Below are 18,762 nucleotides of genomic sequence, written 5' to 3'. Positions count from 1 at the left end.
GGTCATGATTCCAATGCATACTAATAACAAAAATTACATGATATTAGAGTTTTAATTCCTTATATATTTGTTTTCATATTTGTGTAAAATTAAGCATTTTTTGGTTTCTTTGCAAATGATGATAACAAATAAATTAGTATATTCTACAAATATAAAAAAATTTATTTTATTCAAAATTTCAAATATTTTACATATAAATATAAGTAAATTATTTTGCACAACATATATATAATAACAATAAAATTTCCTAGTAAATATATGTAATAATACATACATACACAATAAAAAAAATATTGTTTGTTCAAAATTAGTTAATTTCCTATATTTTGCAAAAAGAAAATATAAGTAAACTACATGCACACACACATATATAATAATAAGTTACCTACAAACTAAAGGAATGTTGCCATTTGATTCAAAATTAATTAATTACCTATATTTTACATAAAAATATAGGTAAATTATTCGCACACGTATGTATAGTAATAACAAAATATATCTTATACATACATGCAAAATAATTTACTTACAATGATTGTCAAACAAATAAAAGAAATAGAACAGAAACAGATGATCACAAGAGAGGTATAAAGTGAATACTTTTGTAATAATAAGGCATTTATTTGCCAGAATTATGGTGGGTAATTAAATTTATTATATGTCACAATTGTAAACATTTGGATTTTGACCGTCTAATTAAAATTTGAATTTGATTTGGATGTTAAAACGAGATGAATTTTTGTCAAAGAAATAAGCGCTTATCTCTCAACAACCTTTAAATTTAAGCTGCCAAAAGTGAAGCCAAACCCATGAACAGAACCGCGGCACCAACAGCCACGATCCCACGAGTGCGTGAGGCAGCAGATGGAGCAGGTGACGAGGGTGCAGGCGCTGGAGCACTATCTGACGACGAGTCATCATCAGATGGCTTTGGTGGCGAGGATTTTTCGCCTTTGTCGTCTTTGTCATGCTTTTTCTTTGATGGGGCTGGAGCCTTGTCAGATGATGACTCATCGTCTTCCGACGGACTGGGAGCCCCGTCATCACCTCCTTTCTTGGACTTCGAGGGGCTGGGAGCCTTGGCAGACTTTGGTGATTGGGCGGGGGAAGAGTCGGTGTTCTCGATGTCAGGCACGTCGATGATGGACCCGACTTGGAGAACTGAAATGTTGTAGGGTTGGGAAACAACCGACTTAACAAGGTTGACGTGATTGCCGCCATTATTGTTGCCCTTGTATGCGGATGCAAATGAGATATGGTTGTCTTTCACCGAAACGGTGATGAAACCTTGTTGGTGGCGAGCCTGACCGGTTGATTGGAACATGGTGGTGAGAGTTACAGACTTGTTTGATTTGAAGAGCTTTTTAAGCTTGTCCGTGTCGTAGTAATCCAAGACAACGTGGACGCTCAGGATTTTCTTGGTTAGGTCAGAGGATCCTCCGGAGAGGCCTCCAACGCCGCCATTGTCCACGGCGAGGACGGTGATGGTTTTACGTTTGTTGATCTCGTTAGCTAGCTTTGTCTCGGAGAGGAGGCTGTTGAAGTTGGAGAAGTCCGACTGCTTCTCTAAGATCTTGGTGATGTTGAAGGCTGACGAGGTGGAGAAGAGGAGGAAGAGGGCAAGGAAGAAGGAGGAGAAGAGGATGCCATGTTCCATCTTTCTTCTTTGCTTTTCTTTCTCTCTTCGATGCTTCAGTTGAAAGCTTGGTTTGTTGTGGGGAGGGAGTTTGTGGGATTTATATGGGGACAGAGTTTGATTGCTATAATTAGACAAATAACAAAGTAGGATGTTAGAACTCAAAAGGTTGGGAGTGAATTTCTCATTTGCCCGAATTACGTTTTGGATTAGTTCTAAGTCGCACCTAAAAAATTTGCTCAACTTTTTTTCATTTACTCACGAGAAGCAATCTAAATTTAGGGCATAACATTGCATTATTCTTAATACACTTCAACATACTCTCGTAATGTCCGGGCTCGTGGCTCCAATGTTATAGTGCATTTCCCTCAACGAGTCTACATCGATTTATAGTTGTAGTTTTGACTTCTTTTCTTCTGATGACCAGTAAATTTTGTTTCCACGTGTAACATTATTATATGATGTTAGTGATCTACATGTTGTAGAGCTAGAGTACGAGAAATTAAAACTTAAAGTATAGTATTAGATGTTGAGGTACTAGTTTATGAGTATAGAAATTAAATTGCTTTACCAAAATAGCAGCCACTTGCCACACGTGTGCAGCAATTAACTCTTTTATATTTTTCATTTTTTATAATATATTATTTACTGTTTTTATTTTATTTATTTGAGGTACTAGTTTATGAGTATAGAAATTAAATTGCTTTACCAAAATAGCAGCCACTTGCCACACGTGTGCAGCAATTAACTCTTTTATATTTTTCATTTTTTATAATATATTAATTACTGTTTTTATTTTATTTATTTATTTGTTATTGTTTTTTATTAAATTATATTTTGAAAATAATGAACTTACTAACCACTCATAGTCTCGTGGTTTTTTTTTTTTTTTTGTATGTATCTTTTTTTTTTCAAATCCTAATGAGAAAATGATAATTTGGATATTATGAAGGTTTCACCTTGAGACATCGATCCTTTCACCGTTCTCCAACCTTTTAATCTTGTTGCTGGCTTCAGAGCGGTGCAACATCGAGGAGGGAGAGAGCGAGCGGTCAAATTGAATGGGAGACCGAGTTTGTGTGCTCCGCCCCTGGTGATGCCGAAACCGAGCTTTAAAAAAATCGCATGAAAAAATGTATACTTATTCATAAGAACTTATTTATATATATTTTTTACCAAGTCAAATGCAAAGGCGAAATAGGGTTTCTTGTTTTGCAAGATGACTCTTCAAGTACTCTATAGCTCTGTCATTAGTTTTTTTTATTTTTAACTCATTTTCTTTTGCCATACATGCACTTGCACCCTCAAATTCTTCATGGAGTCTTTTTAATATATTATCAAATTCAAGATGAGTACGTACGTAAGCCCTAAATTTCATTCATATAGTTATTAAGAGAAAATTACAGTATACCTTATGTAATGTGGTGTAACCACGTAAGTGACGACGCCACCATGGCTAAATTTATTTACCTCTCCTTTAAAATCATGCGACGTGTCTGTTTGCTACTTTGCATGGTGGTTCTTATTTATGAGACGCTATTGGTCCCGATTTCTTTTTTAATATTCTCGCTAAAGATGTAAACATTGCTAAAAAAGAGGATAGGTTTAACCTCATAAAGGATTAACAATAACAATAATGTGAGGGGATGAGCTTAACCTCATAAAAGATTAATAATAATATGGTTCTAATTCGCTTTTAGATGCATTTGATTTAATTAAATCTTTATGAAAAAGAATAACAATTAAAAAAAAAAAACTTACCATTTCCAATCAATTGAACAATAGATTGAATTATTATCCTATTCCTCTTCGTCTCTTCTCGGCTTCAGCAAAACTTACCATTTTTTTTTTTTTGAACTTTAACGAAGAGCTTTTAGTACTGTTCACTTTAACGAAAAACCACATTTTTACACTAAAAAATCAATCATGGTACTATTCACTTTACCCTTCATTTTGTCCTTATCTTATTTTTCTTCCTTTCTGTTGGTAAAGTCGTTGGGTCGTTGATGCAGTGGCATCAGTTTAGCTTCCTTTAAATTTTGGACGCACAAGTTTCACTTTCAATATATTTATTTTTTCTCTGTTGATCAGTTCTTATTTTTCTTATTTCTCTGTTGATCAGTTCTTATTTATCTTCCTTTCTTTGTTGATCATTTATTATTTTACTTCCTTCTCCCTTAGTGTAGAAGAAGATTTATTCTCTTTTATAAAAGTGGAGTTGTGCTATAGCCAAGGTTCCAAAAGACGCTAGACACTAGTCGGACGGCAAGCTGGGGCCTAGGCGGACTAGATGAATTTAAGTAAATTTGTTATATATTTGTATCAATAAGTGCCTATTTTACTTAAAAAACACATAATTGTATTGGGATACATATATTGCATACAATATAACATACACATTGTAAAGTATTAGAATATATTGAAAACATAGGGAACAAGCATACAATGAGTGTTCAACATAGTATCCAACAAGTTTATTATATTTTATTGAAAAATAAAATGTAAAATGAAAGTTATTGATTTTCTATCTAAGTGGGAGTTGCGACTTAGGTAGCTTTAGGTGGGCTAGGCGGACACTAAGCAGGTCTAAACACTCTTTCTTAATTTTCAAAACGCCTAGGGACTAATCAGGGCAGTGGCCAGCCGCCTAGCTCCTAGGTGAAGCTAGATGGGGATTTTTAGAACAGTGGCTATAGTCGAGAAGAGAGGAATAAAAATAGGATAATTAGCCACTTAGTACTAGGTATAGTAGTATTTCTCTTCATTTGTAAGTGAGAGATCTTAGGTTCGATTCTCGCCAAAAGCGAATTTGAATTACATTATTACTAGCACATCGTGAGACTAAGCTCACCACAGTTAGTGTAAATAATATCGTTTATTAAAAAAAATAATTCAATCAATTAATTGTTAATTGATAGGATATCGAGGAAGGAACAAATGGTAATTTTATTATATAAATCATTTAATTGTTTCTTTTTTTATAAATATTAATTAAATGCATAAAGTAGTTACGGTTAGTTAAATAAACACATGAAACAATTTTGGAGGGAGGTACCAATTGAGGGTTAGGGGAGGTTTTGAGCAAAAATGCACTCAATTTATGTGCTTCATCCTTCCAAAAAAAGGAGGGAATATGACACATTCCGACTCAGAAAGTCCACTAGAACTCCCAATTGAGTTATGCTGGTCGACACCCGGAAGGTGACGAAGCCATAAAATGTGATGATGTGTAAAGTGTGAAAAATTTAAATCCAAAAGTGCCTATATACACAACTACGCGGTGAGCGGGTATGGACCCATTTCACATGTGATACAGAGCATAAAACAAGTACAGTGAACAAAGATAATAATTATACCATTAATATATGCCACCAAAACTGGGAGTGCCACATGTCCTCGTTGATACGGAACCATGCTACAAGAACCTGGAAGGGTGTGTCAGTTTAGTATTAGAGCCTAACCCTGGCCGTGGTGTGCCGATGAGGACGTCGGGCCCCTAAGGGGGGGTGGATTGTAAGATCCCACATCACCCAGGTGAGTGATCCTTATATGTATATTCTCATCCCTACCTAGCACGAGGCCTTTTGGGAGCTCACTGGCTTCGGGTTCCATGGAAACTCCGAAGTTAAGCGAGTAGTGTGCGAGAGCACTCCCATGATGGGTGACCCACTGGGAAGTTCTCATGTGAGTTCACAGAAACAAAACCGTGATGGCATGGTCGGGACTCAAAACGGACAATATCGTGCTACGGTGGTGGAGCGGACCCGGAATGTGGTGGATCCCGGGCCAGGATGTGACATAATATGTATACTTATCACGTAACTTAATCTGCGCAACACCAAGACCTTACTAACATTGATTCTCCCTTCTCCTCCTCATTCTTTATTATTTTCATGCTTTTTTTTTCAATTTAGTTGGTACAAAAAATTTAATTGATATGGAAAAATATAAGTTACACCTAATTAATTAGGACATAAAGAATAAACAATCCTATAACATATTTCATATGAATTAATCATATTAAGAAACAAGAGTGGTTACGTATGGAAACAATCTGAAAAGAGCTGCAAGCAGTGTCTCGTAAATTGTTTGTACCTTTTTGATCGGTGTCTTTGTCCTTGGACTCATCCTCTCGCCCTTGTCTGATGCCTTTAAGAAGCAAAAGCAACGTTTTATTGTTAAGTTGAGGAGAAGAAATTTGAAGAAGAAGAGACTTGATAAAGTTGGGTAAGCGGCAAAAGCAAATTCCAAACGGCAGCAACCCTAAGTTCTACCACTACAACAAAAATGGCCACTGCCAACAATAAATTATCCATACCCTTTGAGGCCAAAGAGCACCAACATATGTGTTCATAGATCAATAGCAACAGTGCAGCTACCCTCTATGGACGTCATCATTGCTAAAAGGGCATAATAATATATGTTGTGCTGAAAAGGGTAAGCACCAATAAAGGTCCTTTTGTACCCAATTCTGACAAAATTGTCAAATGGCTGCAGCCACCCATGTTAGCACATTTATTGTTATTGTGCCCAATATGTCAACTATTTAAAAAAAAAAAAAATTTAAAACCGAAATCACCTACAAATTGAGATTGAGGCTAAACAAAAAATTATTTTTTCATAAAATTAAAACATCCCACAACCACAAGCATCTATAATATTACAATTTACAAAGATATTCACAACCATTATATATAAAAACAACTAGAATTTTACATGTTCTATCCCCAACTAAAATAAAACTAAAATTATAAAGGTTTTAAGTGAATATCGGTTCTCTCAGGAATAAGAACATCAACTATTAAGGTTTTAAGTGAACCCGCACAGTTCTTTTCTCATATTCGAGTCGGCAACCTGGTCAAGTTGGCTTTGGTGGTTGATGGGTTTCGATGTGGCCATCGCGTATAGAGAGGGAAAAAAAAATGATTGCCTGATTGCCTGCTTCTGAACAACTGGGTTGTTTTGAATGGCCCCGCCAAGTACCCCAAGCATCCATTTTTCTTGTACCTGCATCACTATGATCAAGCTCTCCTATAACCGCAGCAACTCCCCCATTCAAATCTGACCCTAAATCGTAAAAAAAATAAAATAAAATTCAACATAAAAAGAAATGGTCAGTACGTATGATTCCAGTTCACGCTGCTCAGGGTCACCGACGCTGTTAAGTTTATTCATCATTGCTCGATCACTCTTGTTAATTTTCTTTTTCATTTCGTTTTGTTTCGGCTTTTCTTTAACACCGTAGGCACACAAAACCGATCAAATTCATTCACCTACGTAAGCCACAAAAGCATGAATATTTTGTTTCAAATTTCAATCCCAAAAAACAGAACCAATCAAATTCATTCACCAATTGATGCACACAGCACACAACTTTGTAACTCAATCCCTATTATTGCACACAAATTCTTGACTTTTAACACAAAGCCCACCTCCAATTCCACATAGCAAAATCTGGGCAATCAATAATTTCAATCCTAACTAAAACTTTAACACAATTATAACCGAAACAACTCTAATCACTTTACCCAAAAAAAAAAAAAGATGGATAGAAAGTGGATGTACCTGTAATACGAAACTGGCTGAAGTGAAGAACACAAAGATTTGTGCTTTGCTGCTCAAATTTGTTGAGTGAAAGAAGTACCCAGAACCAAAATCATATTAGGGTTGAGAAATTGGAATTTATTAGAATTAGGGATTCATTAATACAACTATGCCTCGGCCCAATTCTATTTTTTTTCATTTGGCCTAAAATAGAAAGAACCAAAAACTTCAAGTTAAAAAAATTAGAGAAATAAATCTGAAATTTTAGAGAGACAAAGTGAGGAGAGAGAAATAGGCGGAGGACCTTGGGCGAGGAGTCCATTGACGGCTTCGTTGGGGAGGACCTGAGCGCAGTTTTTCACAATCTCCTTTAAGCTTTGCACCAAAAATTAAAAGCAACATATCATGATTGAAGAACACAGCAGCTGAAGAGCACTGCCGCAGTTCCATCAAGTAACACGACCAGTACAGCAAAGCAAGAGGGAAATATGGAGTCCTCACCTCAGGCTCGTGTGAAGAAGCAGAGCTGGAGGACGCCGCCGCAGTTCGAGGTGGAGCTGGACGGGTTCAACTGCTCTAAGAATTTCGTGTCTCGTTAACTGTAGCAAGTTAAGGTAGGTGGAAAAAGGATAAGAATGGCTACGGAGGCGAGAGAAGGGAGTCGGCAGCGAGATGAGGATAGGACGGAGGCGAGACCGTTTGTGTCGTGTGTCACTGAGAGAAACGATCGCTTCATCACCAGCTCGGGCCTCGTCACCCATCGACGCCACCGCTACTTCTCTCTTCGCTGTCCCGTACGCCGCTCTCATACCTGCAAAACACACAAAACCCGAACAAAATCATATGTTTCTTAGATCTGAAATTGAAGAAATTTGGCTATGAATTTGTAGAAACTAACTTGAGGATCGGAAAGATGATGGGAAGAGGATTATGAAGGTATAATTTGACGGTCTGTGGTGACAAGTGGAAGGCGGCGCTGTTGCCTGAAATATATGGACAGGAAGGATTCGGGAGGGAGAGTGAAGGGGAAGGAAGAGACAGGATGAAGGGATGACTAATAACCTTTTTTCATCTTCAAGTTTTTCATATGTTTTTCATAGTTATTTTTCACAAAAGGCACAATTATTTTTATACGTGCCGTTTGAAATTTAAAAAGTATATAGTGCAAATAATTAGAAATGTACATTTGAGGGTGGTATTCTTATTTTATTTAAAACAAAGGGCACGAAAATATTATTATGTCAGTTTAAAATTAATAAACAATCTTATTATTGTGGAATAGGAAAAAGTCAATGTGTAGAGGGCACAAAAACCATACTTTTTATTTAAATATATTAAATTAGAGGGCACGAAAACTACTATCGTGTCTTTGTAAATTTATATTAAATTTTCATTTCTAATATTAAAAGAACACGTGAAAGCTGGATGGACATTTGGGCATAAAAGTCTCGATTTTCGTGCCAAATAATGTGTTTGTGTCAACTTTTTTTACATTTGGGCACAATATTTGGGGCCCTTTATAAAATGTGCTTTGTTCCACCCTTTTAGTGTTCAAAGGGACACAAACTCCTCATCCGTGTCCTCAATTTTGTATCCATAGCCCATTTTTCTTGTAGTGTACTTGGTTGGGCAGCTCTCAGACATATATGGAAATATCCAGGCTTGCTGAGAGAAAGACCGCTCTGACTACGTACAATTGTGACTGTTGCTGTACTTTGCTTCCTCGTATTTGTGCTCTATTCCCTTTATTCATTTCATTAATCCCTGTGGAGCCACTCCCTAATCCCAATCCCCATCCAATTAATTGGACAGAAGCTCGTGTTATTGTGAAGACTCATAGTTTTAGTAGTATGTTTGTTTTTCCTCATTATTTTGTATATTGGTTTGGTGAATACCGAAACCGAGATTCGAAAATATCACATGAAAAGATGTACTTAAAGGGTATCTGATGCATAATAAAAAAAAAACAACAGCTTCTTACCTGAATATATGTTCCATACGTTTGCCACACAAAACCACTATTGCGAACTCTTTAAGATAAATCTTTTACGATCCTAAGTTCTCTTTTTTTTTCTTTTTTTTTTTTTCATTTCCTCAATGATTGACGACTACTTAAGCAAACAAAAGGGAAGCCAAGCTCATGATCACCACTCCGGCGCCAACAGCCATCTCACGGCGTGAACCAGTGGTAGAGCTTGATGATCCGGCTGGTGCATCAGCAGATGGTGAGGATGCAGATGAAGCATCACCAGAAACAGGTGGGGATGAAACGTCGGAGGAAGGACTGGGAGCATCAGAGGATGATTTCTTTGATGGAGAAGGAGCTGGTGAGGCAGAGGACTTTGGTGAGCTGGCAGGGCTCGAGGCAGCAGAAATGTCAGGAATTTCAATCACATTTGAGATTTGAAGAACTGAAATGTTGAAGGGCTGAGAGACAACGGATTTCACGAGCTTGGCGTTGAGCTTGCTGCCCTTGACAGCTGACCCGAAAGCAAGCCCTCCCTCGTCGATCTTTCCGAGGTTGATGAACCCTTGCTGGTCCTTGGCCTGGCCAGTGGACTGGAGCATTGTGGTTAGGGTTGACACCTTGCTGGAAGTAACTAAATTGGTCAGTTTCTTCTGGTCATAGTAATCCAGAACCACGTGTGCGCTCAGGATCTTCTTGATCACATCTTGGGATTTTCCGGAGATGCTTGAGATGCCTCCATTGTCCACTGCCAACACTGTGATGGTGCTGCGCTTGTTGATCTCGTCTCCGAGCTTGGTCTCCTTGAGATAGTTGGTGAAGCTGCTGAAATCCGACTGCTTCTCGAGAAGCTTGACGATGTCAAAGGCCGAAGCCGAAGAGAAGACAAGGAAGAAGGCAAGGCAGAGGATGACGGAGTCCTTTGTGTTCTCCATCTTTATTGTTTATCTTGCTTTGCCTTATTTCTTGCTTTGGAAGCAATGTTTTATTTTTATTTTCAAGCCCTGGTTTGTGAAGTGGGGATTTGGGAGCTTTATATACAGAGATTCATTGGATAATTAGACGGAAAATTTGGATGGTGGAGCCTAAAGGGTGGGAGTGAATTTCTCGTTGCCATACAAAAAAAAAGCCGAAGTTTTGACTGGTTAATTAGGCATATTCAACAAAATATTATCAAAAAATAGAAAAGATAGAAGAAAAGATATCAAACAATCACGTAGAAATAACGCGCATAACATGGCATTCGTGTACTCTTAAAATGCATTAATGATAGAAGAAAAATGTATACACAGAGTCACGGGCGAATCACGTGCAGATTGACCTTCGCCTAAGTTAAGAAAGAAGCAATCAACTTTTTATAAGTTACACTTGTATTTGTTTTCAGAAACATTCAGTTGATTTGAAAGGATCCTAAATGTGGCACATGTAGCATTAACTTAGAATACATTAAAAAATAAACATTATTTAAGAGAGAGTTTTGAGTTGTTGTTGGGGTTTTGAGAGTTGAAGCCTAAATCAAACAGTTGTTTTGTTACAATATAAACAGAAGGGGGTTTTAGAAGAAAAAAAACAGAGAGGAGGGTTGGAGAAAGACAGTTAAAACCCCAAAAACTGATCCTCCAAACTTAGTATCTCATGGTTGTCTTCTCCAAATATAATCCCTTTGCACAAAAAAACCCTTCAGAAGGCTCTTTACCTCCATCAAACAGCCTTCACAATTTTCAAATCGAAAACCATGACACCTCACAAAGCTTCCCCCCTGCCCGTCCCCGTCTCTGTCCCCGTCTTTGGTCTACTCCTCGTTTTCATCAGTTCGGCTGTCGCAGACGCCTTGGACGTCCCCGCAGATCTCCAATCCAATATCATTAATGAAATTAATGGACAAGCAGGGACAAAGGCAAATGCACCAAAGAGTGGTGATCCTAGTGCATTAGCCAATTCCTTCAACTCTGCTCCGGCCCCTGGTGGTAAAGACAAGTTGGACAAAATGATTAAGCAATTAAATGGACCAGCGCCAGCAGCAGATGCAGCGAAGAATGGAGATGCTTCAGCAATAACCAACATGTTCAAGTCTGCTCCAGGGCCTGCTGGTGCTGCCGCTGGGGCTGGTGATGCCTTGACGAAAATATTCAAGCGCGGTCCGCCCCCTGAAGCTGCTGGGCATCAGTCAGCACTACCACCTCCTGAGGATTCTGCTTCGACTCGGCTGGCTTCGAGCTTCCTATGCATTGGGATGGTAATGGGGTCCCTCTCATTCTTCGTGGCTTTTTAAAGAAAGAAATTTAGTATTATAGCATATAGAGAGAAACGGAGAAGAGGGAAGTACGTGGATGATTATCAATCGTTATTCGTTAACGGAAGCAGAAGATCTTACAACGTTGTTGGTCATCTTCATTCCCGAAAACTGAAGGACGGAGACATTGCTGTGCAATGATTTGTAGAAAATTTTATTACTTGCAAAACAATAAGACTTTATTTATCTTTTATTAATTTTGGGTGAAATGATAAAAGGATCTAAAGCTCTTTTCAATAATGCACAATGGAGAATAAAATCACAGAAGATTAGAAATTTGAAATCGAAATATTATGCTGTCAAAGAAGTTCTACTCGATTAAATTCAAGCATTAACAAAAATAATATGTTATCATCAGTAACCTACATTCGCTTGTATGCAACGTCTAATCTTTCGAGCCTTTTCAAAATATATCCAGATCGTTGGCCTCACCAGGTGCAACTATACGATCAAATGTAAAACACCAAATGAACTTGGTTACCCCCCAAAAAGACAGTTACCCCTACTAACAAATGAACTTGTATTACATTGTTCATTTGATCTTCTCAATTATATCGGCAATGACGTCCTCCATGTTCAGCTCCTCCATTTCTGAAAATGGTCGTTCCATGTCCTGCAAAACAAAACCCATAAATGAAAACTTCGGAAAAAGTGATTACTTTTCAATAAGCTGATAACATGTTAAAACTGATCATCTTATCTCTGCACCAAAACAAACCCGTTTAATGAAGGTCACCCTCTCTTCATCAGAATAAGTGATTCAAATTATCATCGAAAAATCTTACAGAATATGATGTTTCCTTTTTGTGAAAAGGTAACCATCCTGTTAAGATTCATCATCAATATGGATTTAAACTAATTCCCTTAGCAATTATCATCAATCATTTTTATCCTCTTTTTTTTTCAAACTGAAACTTACCTTTCTTGAAAAACAGTGAGCTATTTTGCTCTCCGATCAAATGTCTTTCAGAATGGAAAAGACTTATTGACAAAACATTATTGCAATTTAAATCTTGTAAGAGTAGAGTAACGTTGGTGTAAGAATTACCAGAAGACTGATGAAAGTCTCGCCGCCTTCCTCCCGTATCTCAAAGCATCCTTTTCTTGGCTATTCACAATAAAAGAAGGAAATAGTTACTTTCAATATCCGGTAGGAGGACTGCAAGTCTACAAAAAATCAAATATGGATAACTATCTGTTTGGACCCAAAATTAAATCATCAGCTTGTGCAATCAAAGCCGTTGAGTGAGCATAGTTCCCAACTGTCGGATAAAAAAATAAAGATAATTTTGTTATTGTTAAAGGATAATATTATGATTTTTATCATAATAATTATCTTTTAATATGAATTATCTTGGTATATTCTTAAGCAGGATAAATAGCATGTGAATTATATCCCTAAGCAAGCGGAACAGTTCAAATTGAGTTGGGATGTCTGGTGTGTAGACGTGTGGATTGGAGGATTTGGATCCTCACCGGATCCTTGGGGATCCTAAGGATCAAGGAACACGGACTATTGATAAAAAATCGTGTGGTCACAATTTTTTCCTTTTTTATATTTTTCATGCAAAATGAGGTTTCTTTACCTTTAAAAATATAAAAAACATTTCATTGGAATCGCACGCTTTTTTATCAACGGTTCATGTGCGTAGATCCCTAGGATCCCAAGGAGGGGATCCGATCCAAATCCTGGGTAGGATATGCTGCAAACTGATAATCAAGAATGGGGATCAGGATGCATGCATTGATGGGTTTAAAGGTGATGGGATAAGAAGCCTAGGTAGGTTAGGCCCTTGGTCATGATGTGATAATTCCACAAAAGGTGATGAGATAAGAAGCTTAGTTAGTATAGGCTTTTGGTCATGATGGGATAAGCTTGGTAAGCTTTTATTTCGTTTGAAAAGTCAATCATCTGAAAAATAGGCTTTAGCCTATTCAGTTTTTCATTCTGCGAGTTTGAGTTTGAGTTGGCTTCTACGAAATTATTAGCCTTGCTAAGCAAAAAGTATGGATGCTATAAATACAGAGTCGCAAGCAACGTTTAAGGCCCCCTCAAATCAATACACAAATTGTCATGCACAAAGTTTCTTAATAACTTTTGAGATTTTACCCTCTTTTCCTTTCTTCCGGCCAATACATTTTCAATTTAGATATACAACAATGTGAAGGCAACCGGCAATATCTTCAATTTGGATAAACATCACTGAAGCCGAAGAATCAGTCGACCAAGGAGCATCTTCAGTTTGGAAAAACACTGCTTCGAGACTGACCGGTTATTTATCCAAGTCTCGGTCGACTAAGATTTTCGAGTTCTTGTTGGTAGAGATCATCTCATCAACCTTCTCGGCTTAGCCGACCGAAGAGCATCTTCAATTTGGATAAACAGCACTGCTTCGAGATTGACTGGTTATTTATCCAAGTCTCAATTAACAAGGATTTTCGAGTCCTTGTTGATAGAGGTCATCTCATCAGCCTTCTTGATGAAGTGAAGTGTTACAAGTTACTAGGCTCGGCATGTTGAACGCCAAGTTGTTTTATGATTGGATATTCACAAGTACACTTTAGAGTTGGGCATTCCGACAACCAAACCACATTTACCATCAAGACATACATCTCTTTCAAGTATATGTGCCCATATTGTCTGGTGTCAATTGGGCGTGCTTATACTCTTATGAATATAATCACTGTGATCGAACCCGGCGCCAACGAATTGTGAATTTCGTAGAACTAACAGCCTTATCTTCAGGCTTTAGAACCCGAAGGCCGAGACATGTTCCTTCCTCGGCCGCAGTTGCAAGATCAAGAAGTCAACAGCGCGCCCAACGCTATATCAATATATTTTACTACGCGGCCGAACTCGGCCGACGAGTTGGCACGCTCCGCACACAACCGAATGACGTAGTTAGCTTATTAATTACTCGGCTTGTGCGCCACCTTGGCTTGGTAGTTTTTAGGGTCAACACTATCAAACAATGTTTATCCCCTGATACTTTATGGTTTCGATGATCACTTGTAAACGTACTCATTTCAAATACATAAAACTAATGTTTTGGGTTTTTCTACTAATTCGGCGTTACTATCATATTTCCATCCAAATAAGCTCGAATCCATGGAAAACATTAATATCCTTCAATAAGTATACCTTATCAGGGTTTAGTAGAACTTTGATGCCAGGAACACCTTTCTCCAAACTATCTTTCACCTCATCAGCTCTTGTCTTGAATGACTTGCATTGCCTGCTAGAGAAATGAAACAAATCAGTTAATAAGGATGCTATGATGAAACTGCAGGTACGTAGCAAAAGCCAAACTACCAAACAAAGAAAAAAACACCAATATGGCAGCCTAGTACACAGAGATCTTGGTAATGTTGGGGGAATGGGGAACCCAAGCGTACACAATAAAAACCAAGGACTAACAGCTTAAATGGGCCACTTCATAACCAACAAATAGTTTTCATTTTCCAAATGGGAGCAAAGGTTCCATAAACTTTTATCCAGCAATGAAACTACTCCAACAATATAAAATGGAACGGCTGGATTGTGATACATATACCAAAAGCCTCTCTCAAAACTACAATCACTTATTCCAGAAACTGATGGAATCAAAAGCCTCTCTCAAAAGAATGTACTATAGTTTGATTCAATCACAAAGAATCCACTACACTCCTGCAACACCAGTTCATGCTTTCTAGATATTAAGTTAAACCACTCGCCCCTCGAATAGCTATTATAACAGAAAGTCAAAATGCTCAAAGGCTCAAAGCCAATATCATAATCTGAACAAAATAAATAAATAAAAAAAAAAAAAAAAAAAACAAGAAGCACAATTATGCGAAACAATATTTTCTTGCATATCCCAAAAATTTCTCGGCAGCCAAACAGGGTCAAAGAAAGATAGAGGGATAAAATTGGCTCACCAGTGCTCAATCACAATGGTCCTCTTGTCCCACTCGTTGCCAGTATGCTTCCTAGCTTCTCCATCGTCCTCCAGTTTCTCTTTCCCTTTCGCGTTCTTGTCCTCTAGTTTCTCTTTCCCTTTCTCGTTCTTGTCCTCCAGTTTCTCTTTCCCTTTCTCGTTCTTGTTCTCCGCTTCGGCCTCTGCCTCGCTCTCGACGGAGTTCTCCTTCTCTTCCTTCACAGCCTCCCCTTCCGCTTCTTCCGCCGCCGGCTTCACTTTCTTGGCCGGCTCCTTCTTCTTCTGAGCTCCCTTGGCCTTCTTCCTCGCCGGCGCCACTGGCCGGGGCTCAGCCGAGCTCCCACTGGCAGCTGTCTGAGTCAAACTCCGGGTCACTCGCTGAGCGGATCCCCCCCGAGCGGTGTCCCTAGCCACCAGCGCCTCCAACTGGGCGCCGACCCTTGCCACCTGCTCTTTCTCTTGCGCAGTCAGCTTGCGTTTCCTCGGGGCCATTCCAACAAAATCCAGAAACCTTAGCACTCTAACGTAGCTCCGATCGAGAGAGAGAGAGAGAGAGAGAGAGAGAGAGAGAGGGAGAGAGATGAAACGCTGCGTCTTAGCTTCTCGCACGAGCAACGAAACGCGAAAACTGACTGAGTGAATCGCTCTGGCTCAGGCTGGTGCCGTTTTGTACTTCTTGGTTCGGAGATAATATTTCAGTTTCCCGCGCTTTTGCTGATCGTGGATTTTAACAGACGATGGGGAAGTGTTTATGGGGTGATGCATGAGTATGGGCCGTCGATTGAAGAGCGAGTACGGAGTCGCACTGGGTTGTGACTTTGTGATGGGAATTGACAAGGCCTTTCCAGGTCAACCACGTGTACACAATTCCTCGCTCTCCCGGACACTTAAAGGTCATTTCCAACCAATTCGGCCAGAAGGTTATATGGTGGAAAATAATATGAAATGACACTAAAACTATTTTCAACTGATGGCTAGACCAAATGGCTCGTGGGTTCCACCGGGCCAAAAAATGAGAAAATGGCCAATTGGCTAGCCCAACCTAGCCAGCCCAGGGCAGGGCACTTGCTGACATCAGCTAGCTGTTATATTTGATTTTTTTTCTTAACAAAATTTTTTAAAAAAAATTAAAATTTTTTTTTCCTATAACTTCCTAAGCCATTAAACAACATTAAGTAACATGAAACAACATTAAACAATATTAAACAACAATAAATAACATTAAGTAACATTAAACAACATAACATCCGCGAAGTGGCACATGAAATTCGAGACTTAAAATTATTGAGATTCCATCTCGAAAAATTATTGGCAATCCATAACGTAAAATTATTGAGGTAATTTAATTTTAAGTAACCATAGTACTTCAATTAAAATAATAAATTATGTTTGACCCTATGGCCCTTTGGGCCCTTCGGTTGGAGATGGTTTTTTGTCGTAGGGCTATGTTTAGCCTATGGCCCTCTGGTCCCTCGATTGAAGATGGTAAGAAAAATGGTTTGATACTATTCATTAAAATATTAATTTCTTAGAGGGCTATAGGGCCAAAGACTCTCTTTGGCCCTTTTTCGGTTGGAGATGGTCAGTGTGACTAGCATACGAGATGGTACACTACTTGTCACTATACAAATAGTGGGATATGTGTGTTAAAAATTTAATAACTTTAAAAATAAAATTTCCCACCACTTACATAAAAGCATGTGGTGTACCACTCGTATTCCCGTCACAATAAAAAAATTCTCAGTTAAGTAGGGTCACAATACGGACATGCTCGCGGCTCACCAAGAGATTGTTGTTTTTCTTAAAAAAAATTATAATTAGCAAGAATATACATATTTTGATTTTTTATTTATAAATAATTCATTTTTATTATGTCGTTATTATATTATTGTTGTGTTTGTTTAGTGCTATCTTTTGTGGACAATACATGATAAATATGTTGTCATTATTGAAAATGATATTTTTGTAAACCAAATGACAAAATATGCTTATGTAGCTATTTTCCCTAAAACTTATTGCATTTTGGTTCTTTTTATCCGAGTCGTCGGTATGGCATTTTTTTTTTATAAGGTTTTGAGAATTTTTTGATATTCGTTTGCTTGCAAAGGGTGTAAGTAGGCGAGTATCAAGCATTACAACAGACAGAACGACTACAAACCAAAAAAAAAAAAAAGTCACCACTATTAGCCTATTAGTCTGTCTTTTCGTGGACTATGGGTGGAGATAATCTAGGGAGGGAGAAAATGTGTGTCGAAGGCAGTCTCTGTTTTTAAGTGCAAAGGCTAATTGAATTATTGGAATTATGACTTCGAATCATAGCTTCGAAAATCAGGTGAAAAATGTACTTAAGGTGTCTGAAGCATTCTGAAAAGAATAATGTTAAGGAAATCAACTCATTTGTGTCCTTAATAAGGAATAAACATATTAGTTAATATTTACGTGATAGTTCAATGATCAACAATTACATTATTTTGTTTATAAAATTTATTTTAGAATTTTGATCTTACTAACATTACCCTTTTGAAAAAACAAAAAGATTAAGAAAAAAATGTCATGGTCATTCACGAAAATGGGAAGGAAAAAAAATGTTACCTCTATTAGCCTATTAGTCTATCTTATTGTTCGGTCAAAGCGTGTTTTTCTCTTTTGAACAATCGATATTATCTACATTAAGAGAGAGGGTGTGGGCTTAGCCTCACAATGGACTAGCAATAATGTGGTTCAAATTCGCCTTTGGAGATAATCGAACCTATAATCTCTCATTTACAAGTTTTTAAGTTCTCTATCGGTCAAAATGTTGTGCAGAAGCGTCAAGTATGAAACCAATAAGCTAATTTGGCAAAATATGACAAGACAAATAATCTAAAATGACACAAGAATTTATACTGGATCAACGTAAGCCTACGTCCAATTCAAAGACGGTGAAAAAATTCCACTAATATCAAAATGAAAATTACAAATAGAGTTTAACTTTCAGACCCCAAATTTCACATACACCCAATAACTCTTGCTCATACAAAGAACAAATAGAGGAGATAAAAACTTATACGAATTCACTTCTTTCCCAAAAGCACAAATCGTAGCACCGTTATCTTTGATTGAGTGATTACTAACGAAGGAGGAGAGCAGCAGCTCTTCTCCAAATGGAAGAGCCGAATGCTCTCTCCTCTGCTCTCTGCACCGAGAAAAAATAGGCTACACTCTCTCTCCTTCTCTCCGTTTCTCTGCTTCCTCAATCAGAAGGTAACCTATTCCCCAAAACAAGGAAGAGGCATATCATGATGTCCCTAGCCTACACCTTTTCCCCAAAACAAGAAAGAGGCATCATCATTTGCTAACAAACATCATCATTGCTGCCTTTTACTATTAGCCACAAAAGGCATGCCAACTATACTAAACTACACCT

The 18,762-nt window shown here is 38.0% G+C and overlaps 2 protein-coding genes, 1 long non-coding RNA gene and 1 pseudogene across 6 annotated transcripts; all 4 read right to left on the bottom strand.

The window, feature by feature from the left end:
- Positions 1 to 667: 667 nt before the first annotated feature.
- LOC137718084 (fasciclin-like arabinogalactan protein 14 pseudogene) lies at positions 668 to 1,705 on the bottom strand (annotated as a pseudogene). The gene has a single exon (XR_015956542.1). The product of XR_015956542.1 is annotated as a fasciclin-like arabinogalactan protein 14 pseudogene (transcript).
- Positions 1,706 to 6,567: 4,862 nt separating this feature from the next.
- Positions 6,568 to 7,788, bottom strand: LOC137714838 (uncharacterized). 2 transcript variants are annotated; one of them, XR_015957155.1, is made up of 3 exons: positions 7,485 to 7,788; positions 7,202 to 7,250; positions 6,568 to 6,643 (listed from the first exon to the last, which is right to left on the bottom strand). It is a non-coding gene; the product is annotated as an uncharacterized LOC137714838 (long non-coding RNA). The 2 variants fall into 2 exon arrangements; XR_011065470.2 differs by having other exon boundaries at positions 6,587 to 6,703.
- A 1,323-nt stretch (positions 7,789 to 9,111) lies between these two features.
- Positions 9,112 to 10,151, bottom strand: LOC137717263 (fasciclin-like arabinogalactan protein 14). Its single transcript, XM_068456573.2, has one exon. It carries the CDS (start codon positions 10,079 to 10,081, stop codon positions 9,293 to 9,295), a length of 789 nt encoding a protein of 262 aa, XP_068312674.2. The 5' UTR covers positions 10,082 to 10,151; the 3' UTR covers positions 9,112 to 9,292.
- A 1,805-nt stretch (positions 10,152 to 11,956) lies between these two features.
- Positions 11,957 to 16,177, bottom strand: LOC137732479 (uncharacterized). 2 transcript variants are annotated; one of them, XM_088686729.1, is made up of 4 exons: positions 15,358 to 16,177; positions 14,582 to 14,678; positions 12,488 to 12,547; positions 11,957 to 12,052 (listed from the first exon to the last, which is right to left on the bottom strand). In XM_088686729.1, the coding sequence occupies exons 1-4, from the start codon at positions 15,846 to 15,848 to the stop codon at positions 11,972 to 11,974; spliced, it is 729 nt and encodes a 242-aa protein (XP_088542855.1). In that variant the 5' UTR covers positions 15,849 to 16,177; the 3' UTR covers positions 11,957 to 11,971. The 2 variants fall into 2 exon arrangements, with proteins under 2 accessions (XP_088542855.1, XP_088542856.1); XM_088686730.1 differs by having other exon boundaries at positions 14,582 to 14,675.
- Positions 16,178 to 18,762: the final 2,585 nt, after the last annotated feature.

Source organism: Pyrus communis, chromosome 15, assembly GCF_041283825.1.
Source record: "Pyrus communis isolate YQ-2024b chromosome 15, ASM4128382v1, whole genome shotgun sequence".
NCBI lineage: Eukaryota > Viridiplantae > Streptophyta > Magnoliopsida > Rosales > Rosaceae > Pyrus > Pyrus communis.
The sequence above is the reverse complement of the archived record's forward strand: the minus strand, read 5'-3'. Positions and strand labels throughout refer to the sequence as shown.

Bases quoted from the DNA above. Each gene is read 5' to 3' on its own strand.
- LOC137717263 (XM_068456573.2), bottom strand. From the start codon at position 10,081: ATGGAGAACACAAAGGACTCCGTCATCCTCTGCCTTGCCTTCTTCCTT.
- LOC137732479 (XM_088686729.1), bottom strand. From the start codon at position 15,848: ATGGCCCCGAGGAAACGCAAGCTGACTGCGCAAGAGAAAGAGCAGGTG. The intron at 14,679-15,357 runs GTGAGCCAATTT...TCATTTCTCTAG, and splicing joins ACCATTGTGATTGAGCACTG to CAGGCAATGCAAGTCATTCA. The intron at 12,548-14,581 runs GTATACTTATTG...TATTGTGAATAG, and splicing joins TTCTACTAAACCCTGATAAG to CCAAGAAAAGGATGCTTTGA.